The sequence below is a fragment of the Oryza sativa genome, chromosome 1 (assembly GCF_034140825.1).
Source record: "Oryza sativa Japonica Group chromosome 1, ASM3414082v1".
In the NCBI taxonomy this organism is placed as follows: domain Eukaryota; kingdom Viridiplantae; phylum Streptophyta; class Magnoliopsida; order Poales; family Poaceae; genus Oryza; species Oryza sativa.
Window position 1 is genome coordinate 30,874,634 of NC_089035.1, and position 22,895 is coordinate 30,897,528.

The 22,895-nt window shown below is 43.2% G+C and overlaps 2 protein-coding genes across 5 annotated transcripts; one reads left to right on the forward strand and one right to left on the reverse strand.

The window, feature by feature from the left end:
* Positions 1 to 855: 855 nt before the first annotated feature.
* Positions 856 to 3,322, reverse strand: LOC4324731 (MADS-box transcription factor 32-like). 2 transcript variants are annotated; one of them, XM_015787164.3, is made up of 7 exons: positions 2,977 to 3,322; positions 2,793 to 2,859; positions 2,611 to 2,672; positions 2,398 to 2,539; positions 2,211 to 2,252; positions 1,180 to 1,255; positions 856 to 1,092 (listed from the first exon to the last, which is right to left on the reverse strand). In XM_015787164.3, exons 1-7 carry the CDS (start codon positions 3,165 to 3,167, stop codon positions 1,082 to 1,084), a joined length of 591 nt encoding a protein of 196 aa, XP_015642650.1. In that variant the 5' UTR covers positions 3,168 to 3,322; the 3' UTR covers positions 856 to 1,081. The 2 variants fall into 2 exon arrangements, with proteins under 2 accessions (XP_015642650.1, XP_025876460.1); XM_026020675.2 differs by lacking the exon at positions 856 to 1,092 and having other exon boundaries at positions 1,175 to 1,255.
* A 13,021-nt stretch (positions 3,323 to 16,343) lies between these two features.
* On the forward strand, positions 16,344 to 19,143 carry LOC4324732 (uncharacterized). Of its 3 annotated transcripts, XM_066303580.1 has the most exons (4): positions 16,344 to 16,411; positions 16,507 to 16,745; positions 16,855 to 18,343; positions 18,466 to 19,143. In XM_066303580.1, the coding sequence occupies exons 2-4, from the start codon at positions 16,577 to 16,579 to the stop codon at positions 18,794 to 18,796; spliced, it is 1,989 nt and encodes a 662-aa protein (XP_066159677.1). In that variant the 5' UTR covers positions 16,344 to 16,411; positions 16,507 to 16,576; the 3' UTR covers positions 18,797 to 19,143. The 3 variants fall into 3 exon arrangements, with proteins under 3 accessions (XP_066159677.1, XP_025876465.1, XP_015633699.1); XM_026020680.2 differs by lacking the exon at positions 16,344 to 16,411 and having other exon boundaries at positions 16,461 to 16,745; positions 16,855 to 18,384; XM_015778213.3 differs by lacking the exon at positions 16,344 to 16,411 and having other exon boundaries at positions 16,468 to 16,745.
* Positions 19,144 to 22,895: the final 3,752 nt, after the last annotated feature.

Sequence of the window (22,895 nt, forward strand, 5' to 3'; positions counted from 1 at the left end):
GGACGGAGCATAGGCAGCGGCTCCGGGCACGGGAGGAGCAGAGGGGCGGGGTAGTGTGGCGGGCGAGCACCGGCTCCCTCACTTAAGAAGAGAAGAAAGAAAAGAGAAGAGAAGGAGAAGAAAAGAGAAGAAAAAAAGAAGACCAGGGTGTCACGTCAACGAAACCACCCATATATACTGTCATAGAACCTTAAGTGTATGGTTTGTGTGAGTTTAGGGATACACATTTATTTTTTGGTTAAGGGACCTAAAAAAGCTCGCTGTTAAATTGAGGGACCTCTGGTGAACTTATTCCTTTTTCAGAGGAAGCCACTGAGGCCTAGATTTGGCTATTGAAGATGGGCTTGGCCCAGTTAAGGCTTGGTGCAAGGATACGAAATCTTGTCCATCAACGGTTGATCAGACGGTCATCGATTCAGCGGCCTAGGGTTTTCGCCCCGCCGTTTGTAGGATTGCGGCTCTTAAAAGCCCGGGGGCGACTAGTGAATCCGGAAGGGCATTGCGCAGCCTCCCCATTCTCTCCCGTCGTTGTGGCGTTTTTTTTGTTTCCTCCTTTTGCTTTGGGATGGCTCTATTGCTTAGCGTGATTTTACCTCTCTTGCCGTTTTTTCAGATTGATTTGCAACGATTTGGAGCAATGATGAGATTTGAGTATGATCTCTGTGATGTGATTTATAATCTCTATATCGCTACGTTCTTGCTGAGCTCCTCGTTGCTGTTATCGTTTTGTTTGTCGTTGCTTCTTTGAGTCTGTGGAGACGAGCAATTTTCTGCTGAGATCTCTCACTGATTTTCCTTCGGTCTGGATTTTTTTTGTTCTTTTTCCTTTTCTTTTTGTCTAAAGTGAAAACAAGATTGACGAAGGTAATATTCAGTAGTTTCCGATGTGATGCTAATATTCGCCTAATACATGACGCCGTGCAGAGAGTTCCCATGAGATCAGGAAACAAAAGATGAGCTCTTGCCGCAAACACTTCTAGATATTGCTTAACCCCGGAAAAGTTCAGCATAATCTTTCATAATAGAACACTGGCTCTAAGCAGCAATAAAGGAAATCTGAACGTCAAGCGTCCATCTGTTTCTAGTTGAACCCTGCATAATACCGAGGTTTGTAAGGTACAAATACAATCGGATCACCCAATTCATACATAAGGTACATGATTCAGTCGTATGACTAACCCAGTTTAAGGTCCAAGCCATTGCTTAGTGAGGTGGATCCACATTCCACATCCTTCAGAGTCTGTGCATGAGCAATCTGTGCAGGAAAATTACAGAGCAACATCTAAAATACTGAAGCATTTCAAAATCTCAGAAAGAAACAAAAAGGAGGGTTTGAGAAATCAAACAAAAAGTTTTGGTCACTTTCTCTACCCACGTAACCCAATAGTAAGCTACTAGCGGCCACTGTAGGTAGGCTTCATGAGCTACCCTGCATAGTTTCATGTAGGTTGATGCAGTTGCTTTCACGAACTGAAAGCTATTCCACTTCCATGGTAAAGGGGTTCCATGAAAGGGTCTATATGTTCTAGGTTAGTATACTTTGTGTCTCTTTATGCCTTGTAATGGAGCATTGCTCTTGTCTAGCATCGGTCTACTGTGCCTGTGTATGTAGTACCATGAGTAGGGCATGCACGCTTCCTCTGAATGGTGCTTCTATAGTCCTATACTTGCGTCTATCTTTATACTGTATCCTATAGTCTGAAAAAAAGAACCAAATATCCAGGCACAGCAACAAAAGGGGAATAAATTTAAAACAAATCTACCATGGTTTTTCGATCTATTTTCTGTCTTATTTTTATTTTTGGAGGGAAAGCTATGTATCTTGATCCGTCAACTAAAATAAACCAATGATTTCTCAGCTAACCATTCTTATAGGCTAGTATTTGCTTATTTATCTCTAATTTAGAGATGAATTAAGATCTGAAGGCAAAACTACAGGACCAAGAACACCAAAGAACTTAGCTACCTGTTTGGATCAATGTCTTTCTTTGCACTTGTGGGTTCAATACTTATATGAAATTGCTGCCAAGTGCTATGTTTCTCACGAGTGTTTGCCTATCATCTGTCAACATTTGCCTATGAAGAACATTTACACAAGATTTCTTTTTGACCATTTGAAAGGGAAAATTGATGATGACGATGATAATGAACTGACTAACAAACGAAGATAGTACAACTTGATAAATAGCCAGAATGATTATATTCTTTACCTTGTCGCACAGCCCGTACCGCTCCTCTTGTCGCCCCCTAATCTGCACGCAGATAATCGAAAAACACATGTATATTACTAGTGATGTTTGGTCTCGGTTCACAACGCAATCTGTAAATCTGTACAAGTGTCCTGACGGCACAGGTATGAATCGTATCAGAAGTGGGCCGTGTTTACGAAAGACGTACAATGTTCTGGAGGTAGCAGATCTCGCCTCCGATCTTGCGGTCCTTCTCGGAGCGCACCTTGCGCATGGCGGCCTCCAGATTGTGCTCCAGCGCCTCCAGCGACGGCACCGTGTACTCCTCGCCGTCGTCCACCGTCATGAACCTGCCAAAAACACAAAAGCACACACGATATCATGACGAGTGACATCGATCAGCTCGCATCGAGTTGCTTACCTCAGCTGTTTCTCCAGGAGGTCGCACATGCTGCCCACCTTCTCCAGCTCGGCGCGCCTCTCCTACATGCATGCGCGGTGCCAAGGAAGAGAAAAAAAAAACGGCGCACGTTTATTTACTGGTGAGAAAACGCTCAAACAACTGATTACTACGCGCGTTGCGTTGTACTACGTGCTACGTACCTGCCTGATATCTGCCCAAACCTTGGTGTGCGTGGTGGCCTCGTACCTCTCGACAAACTCCCTCACGCTGCGCCAAGAAAGAAGCAGCAACGAAACGTGGATTAACCAACAATGTCAGGAGACAGCGCGCGCGCATATACATACGTGACGGATCGACAAGCGGATGTGTGGCAGGGCAGCTTACGAGGGGACGGTGGGGGAGAGGAAGTGGTAGAGCTTGCCGGAGGCGGAGAAGAGGAGGAGGAGGAGGTCGGCGTCGCAGAGGACGGCGAGCTCCCTGGCCTTCTTGAACAGGCCGTCCCTGCGCTTGTAGAAGGTGGACTGCCGCTGCGTGGGGTTCTCTATCCTCTTTATCTCGCTGCGCCCCCTCCCCATTCTGGCCGATCGAATCCTCCCTCTCCTCCCCGCGACTCCGGCCGCCTTCCCGAACTCGCAACCGCGGCGCGGAGCAGGCGCTGCCCGTTACCGAGGCGTTGCGAGAATAAGGAAAGGTTCGCCGCTGTAGTGTATGTATGGGAGAGATTTTGCCCAGGGGATGCACGGTTATTTTTACTGTTTTAAAGAGGCAGATGGAGGAAGAGGAGAGGAGGGGGTGCGGGAAATGAACAAGATGGTCTAGTCCTGTTACATGTCAGGCGCCGCGTGCGTGGCTTTTGCTTCGCTGCAGGGGTGGTAGGGAGCATGGCTGAGAGCCTGAGACGGTAATATGTACGTGACATTTGCCAAAGCGACGGAGACGCGTCGAGGGCACAGGCACAGTGGGTTGCAGGGGGGGAGTCTGTTGCTCCCGCTTACGTTGTACTACTACTGTACTCCTGCGGGGCAGCACGTCGCGACTATAGCTCGAGAGTACTTCTACTGCATTTTGTTGGTTTCGAAACTATCTATCGGCTCAAAGCCCCTCAAGCGCGCTGAAGAGCCATCCCAGTATGGCCTTGTTTAGGCACCGTTTAGTTTTCAAAAACTTTTCACAAAAACATCACATCGAATTTTTGGATACATGTATGAAGCATTAAAAATAGATAAAAAAAAACTAAATGCACGGTTTGCATGTAAATCGTGAGACGAATCTTTTGAGCATAATTAGTCCATGATTAGCCATAAGTGCTACAGTAACCCATATGTGCTAATGACAGCTTAATTAGGCTCAAAAGATTCGTCTCGCGGTTTCCAGGCGAGTTATGAAATTACTTTTTTTATTCGTGTCCGAAAACCCCTTTCAACATCCGATCAAACGTCTGATGTGACATCCAAAAGTTTTAATTGAGGAAAATTTTAAGTTTGTTTGTCACATCAAACATACGGACACACATTTAAAATATTAAATTTAGTCTAATAATAAAATAAATTACGGATTTCGCCAGATTACGGATTTCGCCAGAAAACTGCGAGATGAATTTATTAAGCCTAATTAATCCATCATTAACAAATATTTACTGTAGTACCACATTTTCAAATCATGGCGCAAGTAAGCGTAAAAAATTCATCTTGCAATTTTACACGCAATCTATGTAATTGGTTTTTTTTTCTAAATTTAATACTATATGCATGTGTCCAAACATTCGATGTGACAACGTGAAAATTTTTATTTTGGTAACTAAACAGAGCTATGCCACTGTACGTGTAGACCGTTACATTTTCACATAGAACATAAATACGTTTTTCAGTTCCTAAGCACACTCAGTATTAAGTATAGTCGTATACTATTTGCTATACTCCGTTTCGGTAGGTCTGAGGGGGTGAATAATTGAGCACACCTGGGTGCAAAATTGATAAGAGCATCCTCAACAGCTCATCTAAATTCCATCTTCTATACTCTTATTTAGATAGTCATCCAAAAAGATTCCTACTCTATATTACTTTTCACTCCAACAGATCATCCATATTACATACTATATTTTACTAATTTTTACAACTACCACATATGTATCACCACTCTAACAAAATTTCCCACCTTTATCTCTTCACTCCCCACCTTTCTCTCTTCTCCACCGCTGATCTCCCCGCCTTTCTCTCTTCTCTACCGCCGGCGCCGAGAGGACGGGGAGGACGAGGGCCGACCGGAGGGGCGGCCGGCGGGTCCATCTCCCTCCTCCTCCCGCCGATGGCCCGTCGCCACCACCACCCAGTCTCTGTGAAGGGGCGGCGCGAGCGGCGGAGGGGTGGCGGCCGGCGGGGCAGAGGGGCGGCAGGGTCAGAGGAGTGGTGCGGGCAGCGGAGGGGCAACAGAGGAGCGGTGGGGCAGAGGGGCAGTGGGGTCAGAAGAGCGGCAGCGCCGGCGGAGACCCTGAGCGACGGGGACGGCGGCGACCTCACTACCAGATCTGCTGCCTCTCCACCTCTACTCTGGTGATCTCCACCTCCAAATCCGGTATGCACCTCCTCTCTCCTACGGTATGCAGTCCATATGGTGGCGCGAGGTCGGCAGTTGAGGATGGCGTGAGGGGAGAGAACCTCCATATTTAGCTTGGGAAGGACGCGGTTTGGAGGTCCTCTAAAAATGGCGTGTGTGATGGAAGGTCTGCTGGAGCGTTGTTTTTCACCTCCATGCGCCAAAAAGGGGATGGAGGACCGGATAGAGGAGCTGCTGGGGATGCTCTAAAGGACAGATATCCGCGCGCACTGCCCCCACGCGGCTCAGCCGCATGACACGCGTGGAAAGGGGACGGCGGAAGGGCGCGGGGAAAGAGGGCACGTGGCGGTTTTTCCTCTTTTTTCTCCTTTTTTTTAGTATTTTTCGTTTTTACACATTAAAAGGTATAGACACACACGTATAAAAAAACATATTTTTGTCTACTGTTAGTATTATAATACCAATATTATTAAGTGTAAATTAGTAATTTACTAATACAATGATTAGAAGTTAATTTGTTATTTATGTTTTTTTCTAACTAAATCGATCTACGATCATCCATTACATTGGGATCTCTCAATATTCATCGAAAAAGCAAAAAAAAAAGAGAAAAGAAGATTTAGTTACTGTTAAATGATGATTATACTCTCTGCACCTATTTTGACAGTAATATCCCTCCACATTTCTATTACCGTTAATTAGTGTGATAATATAAACTAGCTGGGTGACCCGCGCAATTGCGCGGCTAGTAGCCAAACAAAATCATATAATTTTCAGTATGATTTTACTTAAGATTTATTAAATAGCTATCCTCGTATTTCTAATTATATAATTTTTAAAAGTCACACCAGCTGCTACCCCTTACTTCTCTCATATCCTTCTTTATTTATTTGCTCGGTCTATCACTATTTCTATTCATTCTCCTTTAAACCTCTAAAAATTGGATCTTATATATAGTTTTTTGAGTTTATTATCTCGTTGAGTTTCGTTTTTATAATTTCTAGAAGTCCCGTCAAACGCTGCCATTATACTCCTTTACATCCTGTCTACTCTCTTTTCTCTTTATTGTCATTGGGATTTTATAAATTGAACATAATTATTGTTCGGGTACCATCAGCGGCTTTACCATTGTAATCCTTTATGGCTCGTCCGTTGCCTCCCTTCTTTATTATCATTGAGATTTTAAAGTCGATCATGATTATCATTGTCTTTTTTACTTTTTAGAAGTTCCGAACCTTTAAAAATTGGACCTTGTAGTTTTTAGAGTTTATTGTATTGTTGGGTTTCATTTTTTTATAATTTTTAGAAGACCCATCAAACAATGCCACTATACACCTCTACGGCCCATCCACCACCTATTTTTCATTGGGATTCTAAAAATCGAACATAACTATCGTTGTAATTTATTTTGTATTTTATACAAGTCCCGTCAACCGTCGGTGCCTCTGCAACTGTACTCCTATACACCCCACACGCTGCTTCTTCTTTTTATTCTCATTGAGATTTTAAAAATCAAATATGATTATCAATGGGTTTTTTTTTTACTTTCTAGGAGTCCCGGCAACCGTCTTGCTATTTGGTGTTTTAATCATCATTAGGATTCTATTTGGTGTTTTACTAACAGTTTTTATATGTCGTATCAATTGCTACCACTCTAATCTTTTATAGGCCTGTTACTTAATTTATCTCGTCACGTGTTTTAGATGGTCTTTTTTTAATAGTCTTTATTTTTTATCATCATTTTTTTTATTTATAAATTATATTCCTAATTGAAATCTTTTTTCCTTTTTCTAATTTCAGAATTTATTTTTTTTTCAAATTTTAATTAATACCGTATAGTGTTCTTTTAATATTTTGTTTTTTTTTATTTTTTGAATTTTAGTTGTTTCAAAATTATATTCCTACTTTAACTTTTCTTTTCTTTTTGCTAATTTCGGTTTTTTTATTTTTATTCCGAACATTAACTAATCTTGTATTGGGTTCTTATATGGACTCTTCTCTCAATATTCCTTATTTTTAATTCCGAATTTCAGCTATTTGTAAATTGTATTCCTACTTGAACTCTTCTTTTATTTTCTAATTTCAGATTTTATTTTATTTTTATTTTGAATTTGTATTAATCTCGTATTGGGTTCTTATATGGAAACTTCTTTCAATATAGCTTATTTTTAATTCCGAATTTTAGCTATTTTTAGATTGTATTTCTACTTGGACTCACCTTTTCTTTTTTTTTCTTTTTCTCCGATTAATGTGGGAATTTCTAGCCCCCACAGCGAACGTGGTGCCTCCTTTCAAAGCTGTTTTAATACTATAACTAGCTGGGTGGCCCGCGCAATTGCGCGGCTAGCACCCAAACAAAATCATATCTTTTAGTACGATTTTACTTAAAATTTATCATTGTTTTTTTTTTACTTTTTAGAAGTTCTAAACCTTTAAAAATTGGACTTATAGTTTCATTTTTTTATAATTTTTAGAAGTGCCATCAAATGATGCCACTATGCCCCTCTACAACCCATCTGTCACCTACTCTTTATTGTCATTGTGATTCTAAAAATCGAACATAACTATCGTTGGAATTCATTTTTTATTTTCAAGAAGTCCCGTCAACCGCCGGCGGCTCTACAACTATACTCTTATACACCCCGCCCGCTGCTTCTCCTTTTTATTGTCATTGAGATTTTAAAAATCGAATATGATTATCAATGGGTTTTTTTTTTTACTTTGTAGAAGTCCCAGTAACTGTCTTACTTGTTTGCTTCACGGTCTGCCTGAAGTCCCCCCTTTTAATCGTCATTAGGATTCTATTTGGTGTTTTATTAACAACTTTTATATGTTGTATCAACCGCCACCACTCTACTTCTTTATAGGCATGTTACTTAATTTATCTCGTTATGCATTTTAGATGGTCTTTTCTTTCAATAGTCTTTATTTTTATTATAAATTTTAGTTATTTATAAATTGTATTCCTAATTGAAATATTATTTTTCTTTTTCTATTTTCAGAATTTATTTTTTAAAAAAAATAGTTAATACCGTATTGTGTTCTTTTAATGTTTTAATTTTTTATTTTCAATTTCAGTTGTTTCAAAATTGTATTTCTACTTGAACTCTCTTTTTATTTTTCTAATTTTCGATATTACTTTATTTTTTTGATTTTTCTAATTTTTGATATTATTTTATTTTATTTATCTCGTATTGGGTTCTTATATGGATTCTTCTTTCCATATTGCTTATTTTTAATTCCGAATTTCAGGTAATTTTAAATTGTATTCCTACTTGAGCTCTTCTTTTATTTTCTTTTGCTAATTTTGGATTTATTTTTATTTTTATTCCGAATTTTAATTAATCTCGTATTGGGTTTTTATATGGACTCTTCTTTTAATATTCCTTTTTTTTTAATTCCGAATTTCAGGTATTTTTAAATTGTATTCCTACTTGGACTCTCCTTTCCTTTTCTAATTTTGGATTTTATTTTATTTTTATTTCGAATTTTGATTAATCTCGTATTGAGTTCTTATATGGAAACTTCTTTCAATATTGCTTATTTTTAATTCTGAATTTCAGCTATTTTTAAATTGTATTACGCTCTAATGTGGGAATTTCTAACCCCCACAACAAACGTGATGCCTCCTTTTGGCCCGCGCAATTGCGCGGCTAGCACCCAAACAAAATCATATATTTTTCAGTATGATTTTACTTAAGATTTATTAAATAGCTATCCTCGTATGTCTAATTATATAGTTTTGAAAAGTCACACCAGCTGCTACCCCTTACTTCTGTCATATCCTTCTTTTGTTTCCTCGGTCTACCACTATTTCTATTCATTCTCCTTGAAACCTCTTAAAATTAGATCTTATAGCTTTTTGAGTTTATTATCTCGTTGGGTTTCGTTTTTATAATTTCTAGAAGTCCCGTCAAACGCTGCCATTATACTCCTCTAAGGCCCGTCCACTCTCTTTTCTCTTTATTGTCATTGGGATTTTACAAATCGAACATAATTATCGTCCGGGTTCATTTTTTTTACTTTCTATAAGTCCCGCCAAACCGTTAGCGGCTTTGCCATTGTACTTCTTTATGGCTCGCCCGCTGCCTCCTTTGAGATTTTAAAATGCATCATGATTATCATTGTTTTATTTTTACTTTTTAGAAGTTCCGAACCTTTAAAAATTGGACCTTGTAGTTTTTAGAGTTTATTGTCTTGTTGGGTTTCATTTTTTATAGTTTCAGAAGTCCCGTCAAACGATGCCACTATACACCTCTATGACCCTTCCGCCGCCTATTCTTTATTTTCATTGGGATTCTAAAATCAAACATAACTATCGTTGGAATTTATTTTTTATTTTCTAAAAGTCCGCTAACCGTCGGCGGCTCTGCAACTATACTCCTATACACCCCGCACGCTGCTTCTCCTTTTTATTCTCATTGAGATTTTAAAAATCGAATATGTTTATCAATTGGGGTTTTTTTTACTTTTTAGAAGCCCCGGCAACCGTCTTGCTCATCCCTCCTTTTAATCATCATTAGGATTTTATTTGGTGTTTTACTAACAATTTTTATATATCGTATTAACTGCCACCACTATTCCTACTTGAAATATTTTATTTCTTTTTCTAATTTATTTTTTAATTAATACCGTATAGTGTTTTTTAATACTTTTATTTTTTTTATTTTTTGAATTTCAGTTGAACTCTCTTTTATTTTTTTACTAATTTTGAATATTTTTTATTCTGAATTTTAATTAATCTCATATTGGTTTCTTATATGGATTCTTCTTTCACTATTACTTAATTTTAATTTCGTATTTCAGTTGATTTTAAATTGTATTCCTATTTTAACTTTTTTTTCTTTTTGCTAATTTCGATTTTTTTCCTATTTTTATTCCGAATATTAACTAATCTCGTATTGGGTTCTTATATGGACTCTTCTCTCAATATTTCTTATTTTTAATTCCGAATTTCAGCTATTTTTAAATTGTATTCTTACTTGGACTCTCCTTTTATTTTATAATTTCGGATTTTATTTTATTTTTATTTCGAATTGGTATTAATCTCGTATTGGGTTGTTATATGGAAACTTCTTTCAATATTACTTATTTTTAATTCCGTATTTCAGCTATTTTTAGATTGTATTTATACTTGGACTCTTCTTTTTTTTTCTTTTTCTCCAATTAATGTGGGAATTTCTAGCCCCCACAGCGAACGTGGTGTCTCTTTTCAAAGTTGTTTTAATAATATAATAGATAGATAGATAGATCGATCCAAACTTTACAATTAAATGAGATGAACGGTTTAAATAAGAGCACAAAGGAGGCTGATGAGAGAGGAGAGACTAGAGGACCGAAAACTGATGGTGCGACCTTCCGCTGATCAACGCCCCCCACGGGTGTCTTTCCATGGGATTTTGTAGGATTCGGCCGGGTTACCCGGGCATGGGTGGTGAGTACTGAGTAGTACCGGTGAGAAGCCAGCCAGAAGCGGCGTCATGGTGGGCTGGTGGCTCCTTTCCTCACAGGCTAGCTACCTACTGTAGCTTCCTGCCGTGGCCCTTGCTAGCACTAGCTTTACAGGGGAAAGACCGGAAGACGACGACGAGTCGAGCTCTCTCAGCTGTGCAGGTGCAGCACTGGTTCTGGCTAGCTCCTAGCTCCCGGCCACTACTGTGACTGATGGCGACGCGAGGACTGCACCTGACACGACCTATCCTCCCTGCATCTTGTGGACGGACGGCTCCGGCTCATCTCTATCCCAGGCTCTCAGCCCATAACGTCGGACTAGGATAACTAGCTACTCAAGGATCATGGTTCTGGTCCGGGGGGCACTGTAGAGCGTAGAGTTGTAGACATCGTCACCTACGTGGAATAATTGAGTTGTTTTCTGATAGCGGTGTAGCGGAGTAGTAGTAGTGTTCATCTGTCTCAAAATATTATTATCAGGATAGGATGTCACTTATTCTAAGACAACTAGTCTGCAGGGTGGATCCGGTAAAATATAGTAGTGGAGGCGGAACAAAATACGCAGCAATCCAACATAAATCAAAACATGTATCACGTGTAAATTGGCTAAATACCTAGTTTAAAGATCACATACATTGAATTAATGATACGTCGATAATTTTGTCCATACCAAACCAATGTCGATTAGATGACATGTCATGCCCAATCGCCTATTATTCTTCATGAGTAGTAATCTATACAAAGAAAAAGGCAAATTAATGAATGATTGAAACAGACTTATTTTCAATTCAAATAATTTAGACTAAACTCTGCCCGAGGTCTCTTTGGTTGAATTAAACACTCGTTACTAGGTGCAGGATCACTGACTTTTTTGTTGCTTGAACTAGAATTAGAATAACTAGCTGGGTGGCCCGTGCAATTGCGCGGCTAGCACCCATACAAAATTATCTATTTTTAATATGATTTTACTTATAATTTATTCAATAGATATTTCATTGTCTTAAGACTTTGAAAGACCAAACCATATCATCCCCGTATTTCTAATGTTGTAACTTTTATAAAAGTCACATCAGTTGTTACCCCTTACTTTTTTTTTGTCACCCTTTCTTTATTTGTTTGTTCGATCTACCATGGCTTATATTCATTATCCTTTTAACCTTTAAAAATTGGATCTTATAGTTTTTTTAGTTTATTGTCTCATTGGGTTTCATTTTTTTATTTTTAGAAGTCCCGTTAAAAGCTGCCAATATACTTCTCTATGGCTCATCCGCTGCTTCCTCTCTTTATTGTCATTGGGATTTTAATAATCGAACATAATTATTGTTTGAGTTTAATTTTTACTTTCTAGAGTCCCACCAAACCGTTTGTACTCTTCTACGGCTCGCCCGCTTCTTCCCACTATTTATTATATTTGAGATTTTAAAATCGAATGTGATTATCATTGAGGTTTATTTTTTAATTTTTTGGAAATCCCGCCAACCGTCGTGACCATTCTGCTTAACGGCATGTCCGTCGTCACTCCTTTTAATTGTCATTGGGATTCTATATGGGATTTTGTTAATAGTTTTTAGATGTCTCATCAACTGTCACCACTCTACTCCTTTACAACCCTTTACAACCATGTTACTTCTTCGATATTTATTATCATTTATCATCGTTGTGTTCTAGATGATTTTTTTTTGAAATTTCCATATTTTTCGTTCCGATAGATTTTATTTATAAATTATATTCCTAGTTGTTTTACTCTATTTTCAGAATTTATTCTATTAATTATTTGGAATTTTAATTAATCTCGTTATGTATTCTAGATGGTGTATTCTTTAAATAGTCTTTATTTTTTATTACGAATTTCAGTTCCTTTTAAATTGCATTCCAAGTTGAACTCTTCTTTTTATTTTCTTATTTCTAATTTCGGATTTTATTTTATTTTTTATTTTAAATTTTAATTAATCTCGTATTGGGTTCTTATATATGGACTTGTATGAAATGAGGGCACTGTATTTTTTTTCTACTGCTGCAGCCTAAGCGTGCTGGCCTGGTATTTCCACCCTATATATGTGCGGGAATGTATGTTGGTTTAGAACTCTATAATGTATAGTTCTGCAATTGATTTTTCTAAACGGACAAGGACTCCTAGTACGGATGGTATGATCCATAATTAGATTAATATGATTATCTTTTGTACAGTAAATCTATTTAGTAATTTTAAATTTGTATTCCTACTCGAACTCTCTTTTTTTCTTTTCTTCTAATTTCAGAAATTTATTTATTTATTATTCTGAATTTTAATTAATCACGTATTGGGTTCTTATATGGACTCCTCTTTCAATATTGCTTATTTTTAATTCCGAATTTCAGTTATTTTTTAGATTGTATTTCTACTTGGACTCTTTTTTTTTCTCCGATTAATGTGGGAATTTCTAGCCTCCACAGCGAACGTGGTGCCTTCTTTTCGAGCTGTCTTAATAATATAATAGATACGCGAGTAATGTTCTTTTTGACATGTTAGACAATCTAAAGATGTATAGATATAGAAAACAATTATAAGTATCAATCACAACCTCATTGAACTTGAACTATTGAGACACAATCTTATACTTGTCTTTTAGTATTAGAGTTTCAATCACAATCACAACCAGTTTTTGGCTTGCTGCCTGCCTGCCTTGCCACCTTGCGCCCTCGCAGCGCCTCGTTGGAGAGCGGCACGCCACCTCCCCGGCAGCGTGGCAGCGCAGGCGCTGGACCACCGCGTCTCAAGGCCCCCCCGGGCGCCCTCCAATCCGCCCCTGCTAGTCTGGATGCACTGTCCAGATTTATTATTTAGTATGAACAAAATCCTATCCTAAACAACAAAATTTTGGGAGGTAGTACTACGAAGCCACTGCCAGCAATTTCTCCAAATAAAACTAGCTGGGTGCCATTGACACGGCTAGTGTGTGAATGACAAATGGGTCCCATAAATATTTATTTTAATTCTAATATTATATAAGCGCCACGTGGGATGAAGACTAGGTCAACGCCACCACGTCATCCAAACAGTCCTCCAAAATCTCCGAGGGAGTTAAATTGTACTGGTTTCAATAGTTCAGGGAGTCATCCTTTCCAATTTTGTGGTTGAGAGTCATGGATTAGATTCCCGTCACTTTAAGGGAGTTGAAGTGGACTTATTTCTATATTCTATAGTACTCCAATATCGCATTTGGGCTACTTGGTTGGGCTCGTTGCTACGTTGCATTTGGGCCGTGGGAGTACGTTTTGCATTGGGCCGGTGAGTTCCTTCTTCTCGGCGTGTGTATTCGATTTGGGCGATATGATTCGTTTCGTGGACAGGTTTGGCGCTCTTTTTGGTTGTGGATATTAGGGCATGTATAATGGTGTTTAATAGTAGGCCCTCTTTGTTATCACGTAAGTAAATTTGGTGACGTGAAAGAAAAAGAGAGAAGAAAGGAGAAACATCGTTGCTACGCATGACAACGGCTCAGAATCGACTCTTAGCATTTATTAACGGAAAATTTATTGCATGAAGGTGGAGAAAAGAAAAGAAATATAATAAAAAATATTTATGCATTAATGGTTTAGAAATCTTATTGTCTCTACTATTGTAGGAGGATACTCCCTCCGGTTTTATTTTAATTGACGCTTTGGACAATGACACGCTCTACAAGATATATCTTTGACCTTATTTTTCTATTACAATATATACAATAAATAAATGCATGTTTACTTTTATTATAGTGTTTTGAAAGACAAATATATATATATATATATATATATATATATATATATATATATATATATATATATGTTTTTCTAGTTTCTTTAAACTAAATATTTTTAAAGTTATTGATGGGCAAAGTTATAAAAGTTTAATCTCAACCTTGTTCAAAACGTCAATTAATATAGAATCAGAGGGAGTAGTCTCTAGTGGCATTAATTAATATAGAGAGCTCATATTAGGTTCTACCTTTTTGTACGTGCGTTTAACCGGCATGATTGTGTTTACCATTGATGACTATAGTAGTCTCATTTATTAACCTGTTCAAGACTGTCTAATCGTGGTTCTTGAACAATCGCTATGTGAGACATGACGAGTATTTGAGGACTGTAAGCAACAGCGTACTGCTGAAACTGAAAGTATGAAAGAGCGGTGCAGTTTGAAGCACAATTCTTTGTACAGGACTGGATTTAACCATCGTCAGTACTGTTTTGTATTTTACAGTGTGGTAATTCTACATCTTTTCACCTGGTATATCGGTTCTTGTATCCTGAAGTTTCGGGGTATATTAAATTTCTTTCGTGTGATCAATCTGGATAGAGTATTGACAATGCCGACTAACTGACACATGTTAATATAGCGACCAAGCTAGTAGCAAAAATACAATCAGGTCAGTAGGTCAGCAAGTATTTCAGGGAAAAAAAACTTTGTTACCCAATGAAATACCAACTGGCCTGAGAGCATCACCAACAGATTATCTATAATCTTTCCTCAAAAAATTGTTTTTGGTTTCCTAAACTGAAAAAAGGAAGGGAAAAAACTCCTCCCTCCAATAGATAGCCTAAATTCATTCCCTAAAACTTAAAAGTTTTTTTCTTCCACGCGCAGAAAGATCGCTATCTTCCACGCGCAGGAACGGGAGGAGAGAGAGGCGGGAGTGCGAGATTGGGAGCGACTTTCGCGAGAATGCACGCCCGCATATAAACGGAGTGAGGAATCGAGAGAAGGGAACTCCAAAACTCGGGTAGAAGATTAGGGGATTTGTTAGAGCAGTTTTTTAGACTAAAATCCCTTAAAATCAGTTTTAGGAATCAGATATGTAGACTGTTGGTGATGCTCTCAAGTCAAGTAGCGGACGATATGCGATTTTTTTTAAAAGGAAAATTGGAAACTCTACCAATCAGTTAAGAAGGAAATTAAGTGAAGTACATGTCCACAAGATCGGTCCACCGGCCAGGTCGAGCAAATATATACTATATAATATATACACTACATATTATGGGGTACAAGAATGGATACTTTCGGGAAACAACCTCTGCGCAACGATCATAAATTTCTACCACAACTTGAAATCTTGAATAATGGCCAGTAGCCAAGTACATTGTCGGTGTCTGCCGTCTGCGTGGCATGGCACTGCTGAACGACGCGTGGTCGATCCAGGTACATGCCATTCCTATGTATGCGAATTATGAGAGCAGACCAATGGTAGGTGAAACAAAGAATGCATGAACTATAGCAGATATGAACTCAGCAGATATGAACTCACGAGCCATGACCCATGAGTGTGTTGAAGACGAGAGCCTGTACATGTATCGGAGAAGACCAAAGCAATGTTGCTGTTCATTTAAGGGAGGAAGCAGGTGAGGAAACAACATTAACACCACTGAGCACACACTGCGCGTAGCAAAAATGAGCCCATCACCACGTCCCAGCGTCCCGCTCCGCTCTTCGCGGCGATGGGCAGCGCCGTGCCGACACGACGCCCCGAGATGGCTACCTAGCTGACACGCAACGCCGGCCTCCGGATCGATCAGTAAAGAGAGTGCAGTGCAGTGCAGCCTCGTGTCGTCATGCACCTGGAAGGAAAAGGTTACTGTATTTCTGCTTGTGTGCGCGATTTTCGCTGCTAGCTGGCAATCGTGGGATTTGCAGCGTACTGTGCAGGCCCAGTGTAACTCGACGCCACGCCGGCCCATCGTATTTAATGAGCTGAGTGTAAGCAGGTACACAGGCCGCCCAACTAACCTCCTTCACGGCGCATTTACGCTTGGGCATGGCCGGTGTAACCGTGCAAGCATCGTAGTGCCATCGATCGCTGCTGTAAGTTTGTAACATGTGCGTGTCCTGCGGAGAGTTGTGTGCCGTTGTGCATGGAATGGAAGGCAAAGCATAACATGGGAGCTTTTCATATAAAGGCCACCAGCACGCGGGCTGCCACTTCAAGCTTCAGCTCGTGATCCCATCAGATCAGCAAGCAGTCGCGAAATGGTGCCGATGGCTAAGGCTCTCGCGGTCGTGTCCGCTTTCTGCCTTCTTGTGGCGCCGGCCGCCGCGGCGCGTAGCCTCGTCGACGTCATCGGCGGGGCGTTCGGTGGCCGGAAGGACTACTACACGCCCGGTCCTACTGGCCAGCACCACTCTTCTAGTCCCAGTCGTTCGTACATTACCCAGTCTCTTCCATATCTTATCTTGCTACTGCTCGGTTACGTCAACTGGTCAAACGTACGACGTAATGTTCGTGCGTGTACGTGTTTCCCATGCAGATTCGCACAAGGCTCCGCCCTGCGCGCCGACGCCGCCACAGGGAGGTGGTGGAGGCTACAACCCACCCTCGCCGTCCATTGGAACCTCTCCGACAACGCCGGGAGGAGGTGGAGGCTACACGCCGACGCCGAGCGACACGCCACCCTCTCCGTCCAGTGACACCTCGCCGAGCACTCCGGGTGGCGGCTGCTCGTCCTCACCCACGCCGTGCGACGCACCGCCCTCACCGTCCAGTGACACGTCCCCGACAACGCCGGGGGGAGGTGGAGGCTACTCGCCGACACCGAGTGACACTCCGCCCTCGCCGTCCAGTGACACCTCTCCGACAACGCCGGGTGGAGGTGGAGGCTACACGCCGACGCCGAGCGACGCGCCGCCCTCGCCTTCTAGTGACACCTCTCCGACAACGCCAGGTGGAGGTGGAGGCTACACGCCGACGCCGAGCGACGCGCCGCCTTCGCCGTCCAGTGACACCTCTCCGACAACGCCGGGTGGAGGTGGAGGCTACACGCCGACGCCGAGCGACACGCCGCCCTCGCCGTCCAGTGGCAGCTCCCCGACAACGCCGGGTGGAGGTGGAGGCTACACGCCGACACCGAGCGACACGCCGCCCTCGCCGTCCAGTGGCAGCTCTCGCACTACACCGGGTGGATGCTCCACTCCCACGCCGTGCGGCACGCCGCCCGCGCCGTCGAGTGGCACCTCTCCGACCACACCGGGTGGAAGCTACTACCCGCCCACGCCGTCCATTGGCGACGTGCCACCCTCGCCGTCCAGCGACACCTCTCCGACCACACCGGGCGGAGGCTCCCCGTCCACGCCATGCGACACGCCGCCCTCGCCGTCCAGTGGCACGTCCCCGACCACGCCAGGTGGAGGCTACTACCCGCCCACGCCATCCGTCGGCGACGTGCCTCCCTCGCCGGCCAGTGGCACCTCCCCATCCACGCCAGGTAGTGGAGGCTACTCTCCGTCCACGCCATGCAGTGCGCCGCCGTCGCCTTCAAGTGGCACCTCCCCAACCACGCCGGGTGGAGGCTATTCTCCTTCCACGCCGTGCAATGCGCCGCCCTCCCCTTCAAGTGACACCTCCCCGACAACACCTGGTGGCGGCAACTACCCGCCCGCGCCCACCATTGGCAACGTCCCGCCATCGCCATCCAGCGGCACCTCCCCGAGCACACCGGGTGGTGGCTGCTCATCCTCACCCACGCCATGCGACGCGCCGCCCTCGCCATCCAGTGACACTTCCCCGACAACACCGGGTGGAGGGTACTACCCGCCCACGCCGTCCATCGGCACCTCGCCATCCACACCGGGCACCGGCGGAGGCTACTACCCTCCCTCCCCTTCCACCGGCGGCTACACGCCGACTCCGGACGTTCCGATCAGCACCCCGTCGAGCCCCTACTCCCCGCTGGTGCCCACGCCGCCGTCGAGCACCACCCCGATGCCCTTCGACCCCAACACGGCACCCTTCCCGTGCTCGTACGTTACTTCGTCAACCTTAGCGCCGCGCATATCCACACGTACGTCGTGCATAATATGGAGTATATCAGGTGCATTTACTAATCTAACGCACGTGTCGTGTGCGTTCTGTCTGATTGCAGATACTGGCTGTCGCACCCGGGCGTGATATGGGGCCTGTTCGGGTTCTGGTGCCCGATGGCGCGGCTGTTCGGGCCGACCGCCGCGGCGCCGTTCGGACACGACCTGACCGTGCCGGAGGCGCTGGCGAACACGCGCGCCGACGGCGTGGGCGAGCTCTACCGCGAGGGCACGGCGTCGCTTCTCAACTCCATGGTGAACAGCAGGTTCCCCTTCACCACGCAGCAGGTGAAGGACGCGTTCAGCGCCGCGCTCAGCTCAGGAGGCGACCACGCCGCCGCGGCTCAGGCGCAGCTCTTCAAGAAGGCCAACGAAGGCCACGTCATGCGTTAGGCTAGGCGGCCTCTCGATCCTCTGTACTTGAACGTACTCGCCACGTGAGGCGGATTCGATGCGATGTACACGCGAGCATGCGTGCAGGTTCATGTCGGGGTGGGGTTTGGAGTAATCCGGCGTGTTTGCAACTTTGCATTATGTTTGATCTAGAGCGGATGGCCTCTGGAATAACTATAGGAGAGTTAAGTACGTATGTTTTGTTATCCTTTTAGAGTCCATGGCCGCACGGAATGACTACAGGAGTGTTCTCTGTGGCCTTTTAATTCAGTATGTACTTGTGGCGTTAAGCATCAGACGTGTTCTAGTATTTCTAGTTCTATGAACTACTGGCATCTTTCAATTTACTCAGCTCTTCCATAGGATTCAATACTCGAAACCATATGCATTGAGATTTGAATACTCGAAACTATGTAGAGAATGTTGAGAATGAGCAGTTATGTGCATTTGAGCAACTCCTAACCACATGATCACAATCTAACGGTTTAGATTACATCGCTACACTACCAAAAGAGTTTGGTTGTTTAGGGTGTGTTTAGATTCAGAGGTGAAAATTTTTGGCGTGTCACATCGGATACACCAACACACATTTAAAGTATTAAACGTAGGCTAATAATAAAATAAATTACATAATCCGCATGTAAACTGCGAGACGAATTTATTAAGCCTCATTAATTCGTCATTAGCAAATGTTTACTGTAGCACCATATTGTCAAATCATGGCGTAATTAGACTTAAAAGATTCGTCTCGTAATTTACACGTAAACTATGTAATTGGTTTTTTCCGTCCACATTTAATACTACATGCATACGTCTAAACGTTCGATGTGGCAGGGTAAAAATTTTTTGGTGGGATTTAAACCGGGCCTAGTTCCCAACTTTTCCTTTAAACTTCCAACTTTTCCATCACATCAAAACTTTCTTACACACACAAACTTCCAACTTTTCCATCACATCGTTTCAATTTTAATCAAACTTTTAATTTTGACGTGAACTAAACACACACAAAATCTCTGTATTGACAGGAATTGTACTACTGTGCCATGCAGTAGTTACTGTAGCAGACTCATAATGCCGTTCACACAGGATCAGCTCTGTCCTGTGCTGCAAATGATCAACATCCGAGAGGAGACGGTGAAAAGTGAGAACTTGTAACGGCGATGTCTTCTGCAAGCCTCGGTAGGCTTCCTTCATATTAGGATTGAGGTTTCAAGGCTAGAGACGGTGAAAAGACTACCATAGAACACGGAACGAGATCCTACGTCAGAGGGACGTCCAATACGGGATCACTGTTCGTAGCGCATCTGACGGCACCAATCGTTCGTAGCGCCAGTTCGTTCTCCATCTTCGACCCAGAAGACCATTCAGTCGTCGTCGCCGCCGCCGCCTCCGCCTGCTTGGTCTTATCGCCGAGGACGCCGCCTGCCAAGTCCAACAACCACACCATGCTAGTCACTCTTCAACATGGTCGGCAAGAAAGTGTAGTTTCCACCATTGATGTTGGTGAGCTACACACCTATGCAGGGAACGAATCGACGGCAGCTTCATGCCTGGTGCAGAAGCCAGACGCACGCACAAGTGTTGATGAACCTGCAATTTGTAGAGCAGCCAGGAGTGGCCATGGCCGGGCACGATGGCGGACTGCGGTGCCCAAACAGCAGCGGCAAGCTAGAGAGACGCTGTAGCCGACAGCGTGATGAATGGCAACGAGAGAGGAGTAGTAGTCGGCGACGCGGTGGACGGTGACGAGCGAGTAGTGGCTCCGCGACACCCATTTTTCCCTTCGCGAGCGAACAAAGCCAGTGACGTGGTGGACGATGGCGAGCAAGTAGCGGCACCCGGCGTCGCCGATATTTCCCCCTCACGAGCAAACGAGAGCAGTTGCAAATGAGGACCACATTGCGCTATTCATCAGGAGCGTTGGATGCTTGGGGGCCTGTGGATCGAAGAGCTACTGCCCTCTGGCCTCTGACGTAGTTTTCCCAACGTCAAAGATCCGGTTCCGTAGAACACCTAATACATGTCGGCTCTATAGGTATCGGAAGTGGTGAAATCAACACCTACAGTGCCCTTGCCACCGACACGAGTGCATGTTAGCACGAACCGGCACCTTTCTAAAGAAATAAGTGCCGTTCTAAAGAAAAACCATCATCAATACTATAAATACCAGTTTTTATAAAAAAAAACCCGACATCTTTAGTTTAGTTTATTGTAGGTGCTGGTTATAAAACACCAACACCTATAATAAATTATATGTCCAGGGTTTTTTAGAAAGCCAACATCCGAAAAAATCGAGCCGAGCCAACTGCGTCTTATCCAGTCACACCTGTCCTTATCTCCTCACCCGTGACTCTCTCTCCCCCTCTCTTGCGACTCTCTCTCTTTCTTCCTCTCCTCCCCACCCGCGAGCCGGTAGCGGTGTCCTCCACACCCGCGGTAGCGCCCTTCCCTAACACCCTCTTCCGCGGTAGCAACAGGATGGAGGTGGCAGCAGCGTGCGGCAGCTAGACTGGAGGCGGTAGCACGAATATGGCAGTTGTGGGTGGATCTGGTAGTGGCGACGGCTCCCTCCAACCCCTCTCGCCACCCTCCCACGGCGGATTAAGCGCTGGTGGTAGCCGCGAGTGGATCTGGTGGCTGTTGCGGTGGTGGTAGCCGCCATGGGTGGATCCGTCAGCGGTGACGGCGGCCGAGGGCAGATCCAACGCCGGCGGGAGTGAAGTTCTTGGAAGTTCTTTGATGTTGTGATTCCATGATTCCTTTTGTGATTATGTGATGATGATTGTGGTTTATTTTAGGGGTGCAAAGTGTGATTGATTCGATTCCAAGTGGAATCGGTATGTGACTATTGACTTAGTGTTCTTGAATGTTTTTGGATTTCTTGGATTGATCGGGGTGAAGGGAAGCTACTCGGCTCGGTGCATCAGCTCGCGTCGAGCCGATGCATCGAACCAGCTTTTTTTTATTCGTGGAACCTCAAAGGTGTCGGTTCTAAACTAACACCAGATCCGGCACCTATTTGATTTTCACATCAGTACCGCCCTCGTGATGCCGGTTGGGAAAACCGACACCTAAGGGGATTTCTGTAGTAGTGAAAGGGGTAGAGGCCTGTTAAATATGTGATCTGAATTTTAGACTTGCAATATATTCAAATAAGTTTCCTAATAGAACTTGACTATTATGATTAGTTCCCTAGTATGACTTTTAAGTCTTTCCTCACTAGGACTTCTAGATTTCTCCTATATATATCCTGAGAAATTGTAATTATTGAATTTAAAAAATAAATTAGAAGCTAGCTTTCTCCGTTTTTTAGATTTATAGAAACTTGTTATCAAACCACTGGTTCTTAGGCTGCGTTCAACAAATGCAGTCAGAGATTAGTTTTCGTAGCACGTGAAAAGAGACAGACCATTAGCAGATAATTAATCAATAATTATTATTATAAACTTAAAAAATGATTTATTTTTATTTTTTTAAAGCAACTTCTATAAAAAAATTTCTTGCAAAAAAACAACCCCTTTGGTAGTTTGGGAAGTCTACTAACGAAAAACGTGGAAGTTATAATTTAAAGTTGAAAGATAGAATGGGGCTTAGAATTTTAAGCTATTCTAAAAAGGGCATGAAGTCTTTTCCTGCTGAAGCGGAAGGAATAGGTAGCAGCGCTAGCGAAGATAGAGATGCTAGGCCAGGCCTAGCTATAGATGGCCAAATGGGCCGCCCGACCCGGCACAGCCCAGGCATGACTGTGCCTGGCCGAGGCCATTTGGGCCGGCACGGCCCAACATACACGTCGGGTCATGCCGCGCTAGCCCACGGGCTGCACATACGATTTAGGCATGGCCCAATAAGACTTTGGTCGTGCCGGGCCAACCCAAAGGCACGACAGCCCATCGTGCTTCTCCACAGAATAGGTATATTGTTCATCCCTCAACTATTTGGGCTTTGTCTATATTGCTGGAAAATTAGTCTATTTTGTATTCCTCTTCTCTTTGGGCCTTGCCTTATATGGTTGATTAAGTATATTTTGGGTCCCTCTATTATTTTTCTTCCATCGTGCCGGGCTATGCCGGCCTATCGTGCCGAGGGAACAGGCCCAGGC

Coding starts and splice junctions, on each gene's coding strand:
- LOC4324731 (XM_015787164.3), bottom strand. CDS start 3,167: ATGGGGAGGGGGCGCAGCGAGATAAAGAGGATAGAGAACCCCACGCAG. Junction 2,253..2,397: donor TCTGCTACCTCCAGAACATT/GTACGTCTTTCG, acceptor ATCTGCGTGCAG/ATTAGGGGGCGACAAGAGGA. Junction 1,256..2,210: donor GGTACGGGCTGTGCGACAAG/GTAAAGAATATA, acceptor TTTCCTGCACAG/ATTGCTCATGCACAGACTCT.
- LOC4324732 (XM_066303580.1), top strand. CDS start 16,577: ATGGTGCCGATGGCTAAGGCTCTCGCGGTCGTGTCCGCTTTCTGCCTT. Junction 16,746..16,854: donor CCACTCTTCTAGTCCCAGTC/GTTCGTACATTA, acceptor TTTCCCATGCAG/ATTCGCACAAGGCTCCGCCC. Junction 18,344..18,465: donor ACGGCACCCTTCCCGTGCTC/GTACGTTACTTC, acceptor GTCTGATTGCAG/ATACTGGCTGTCGCACCCGG.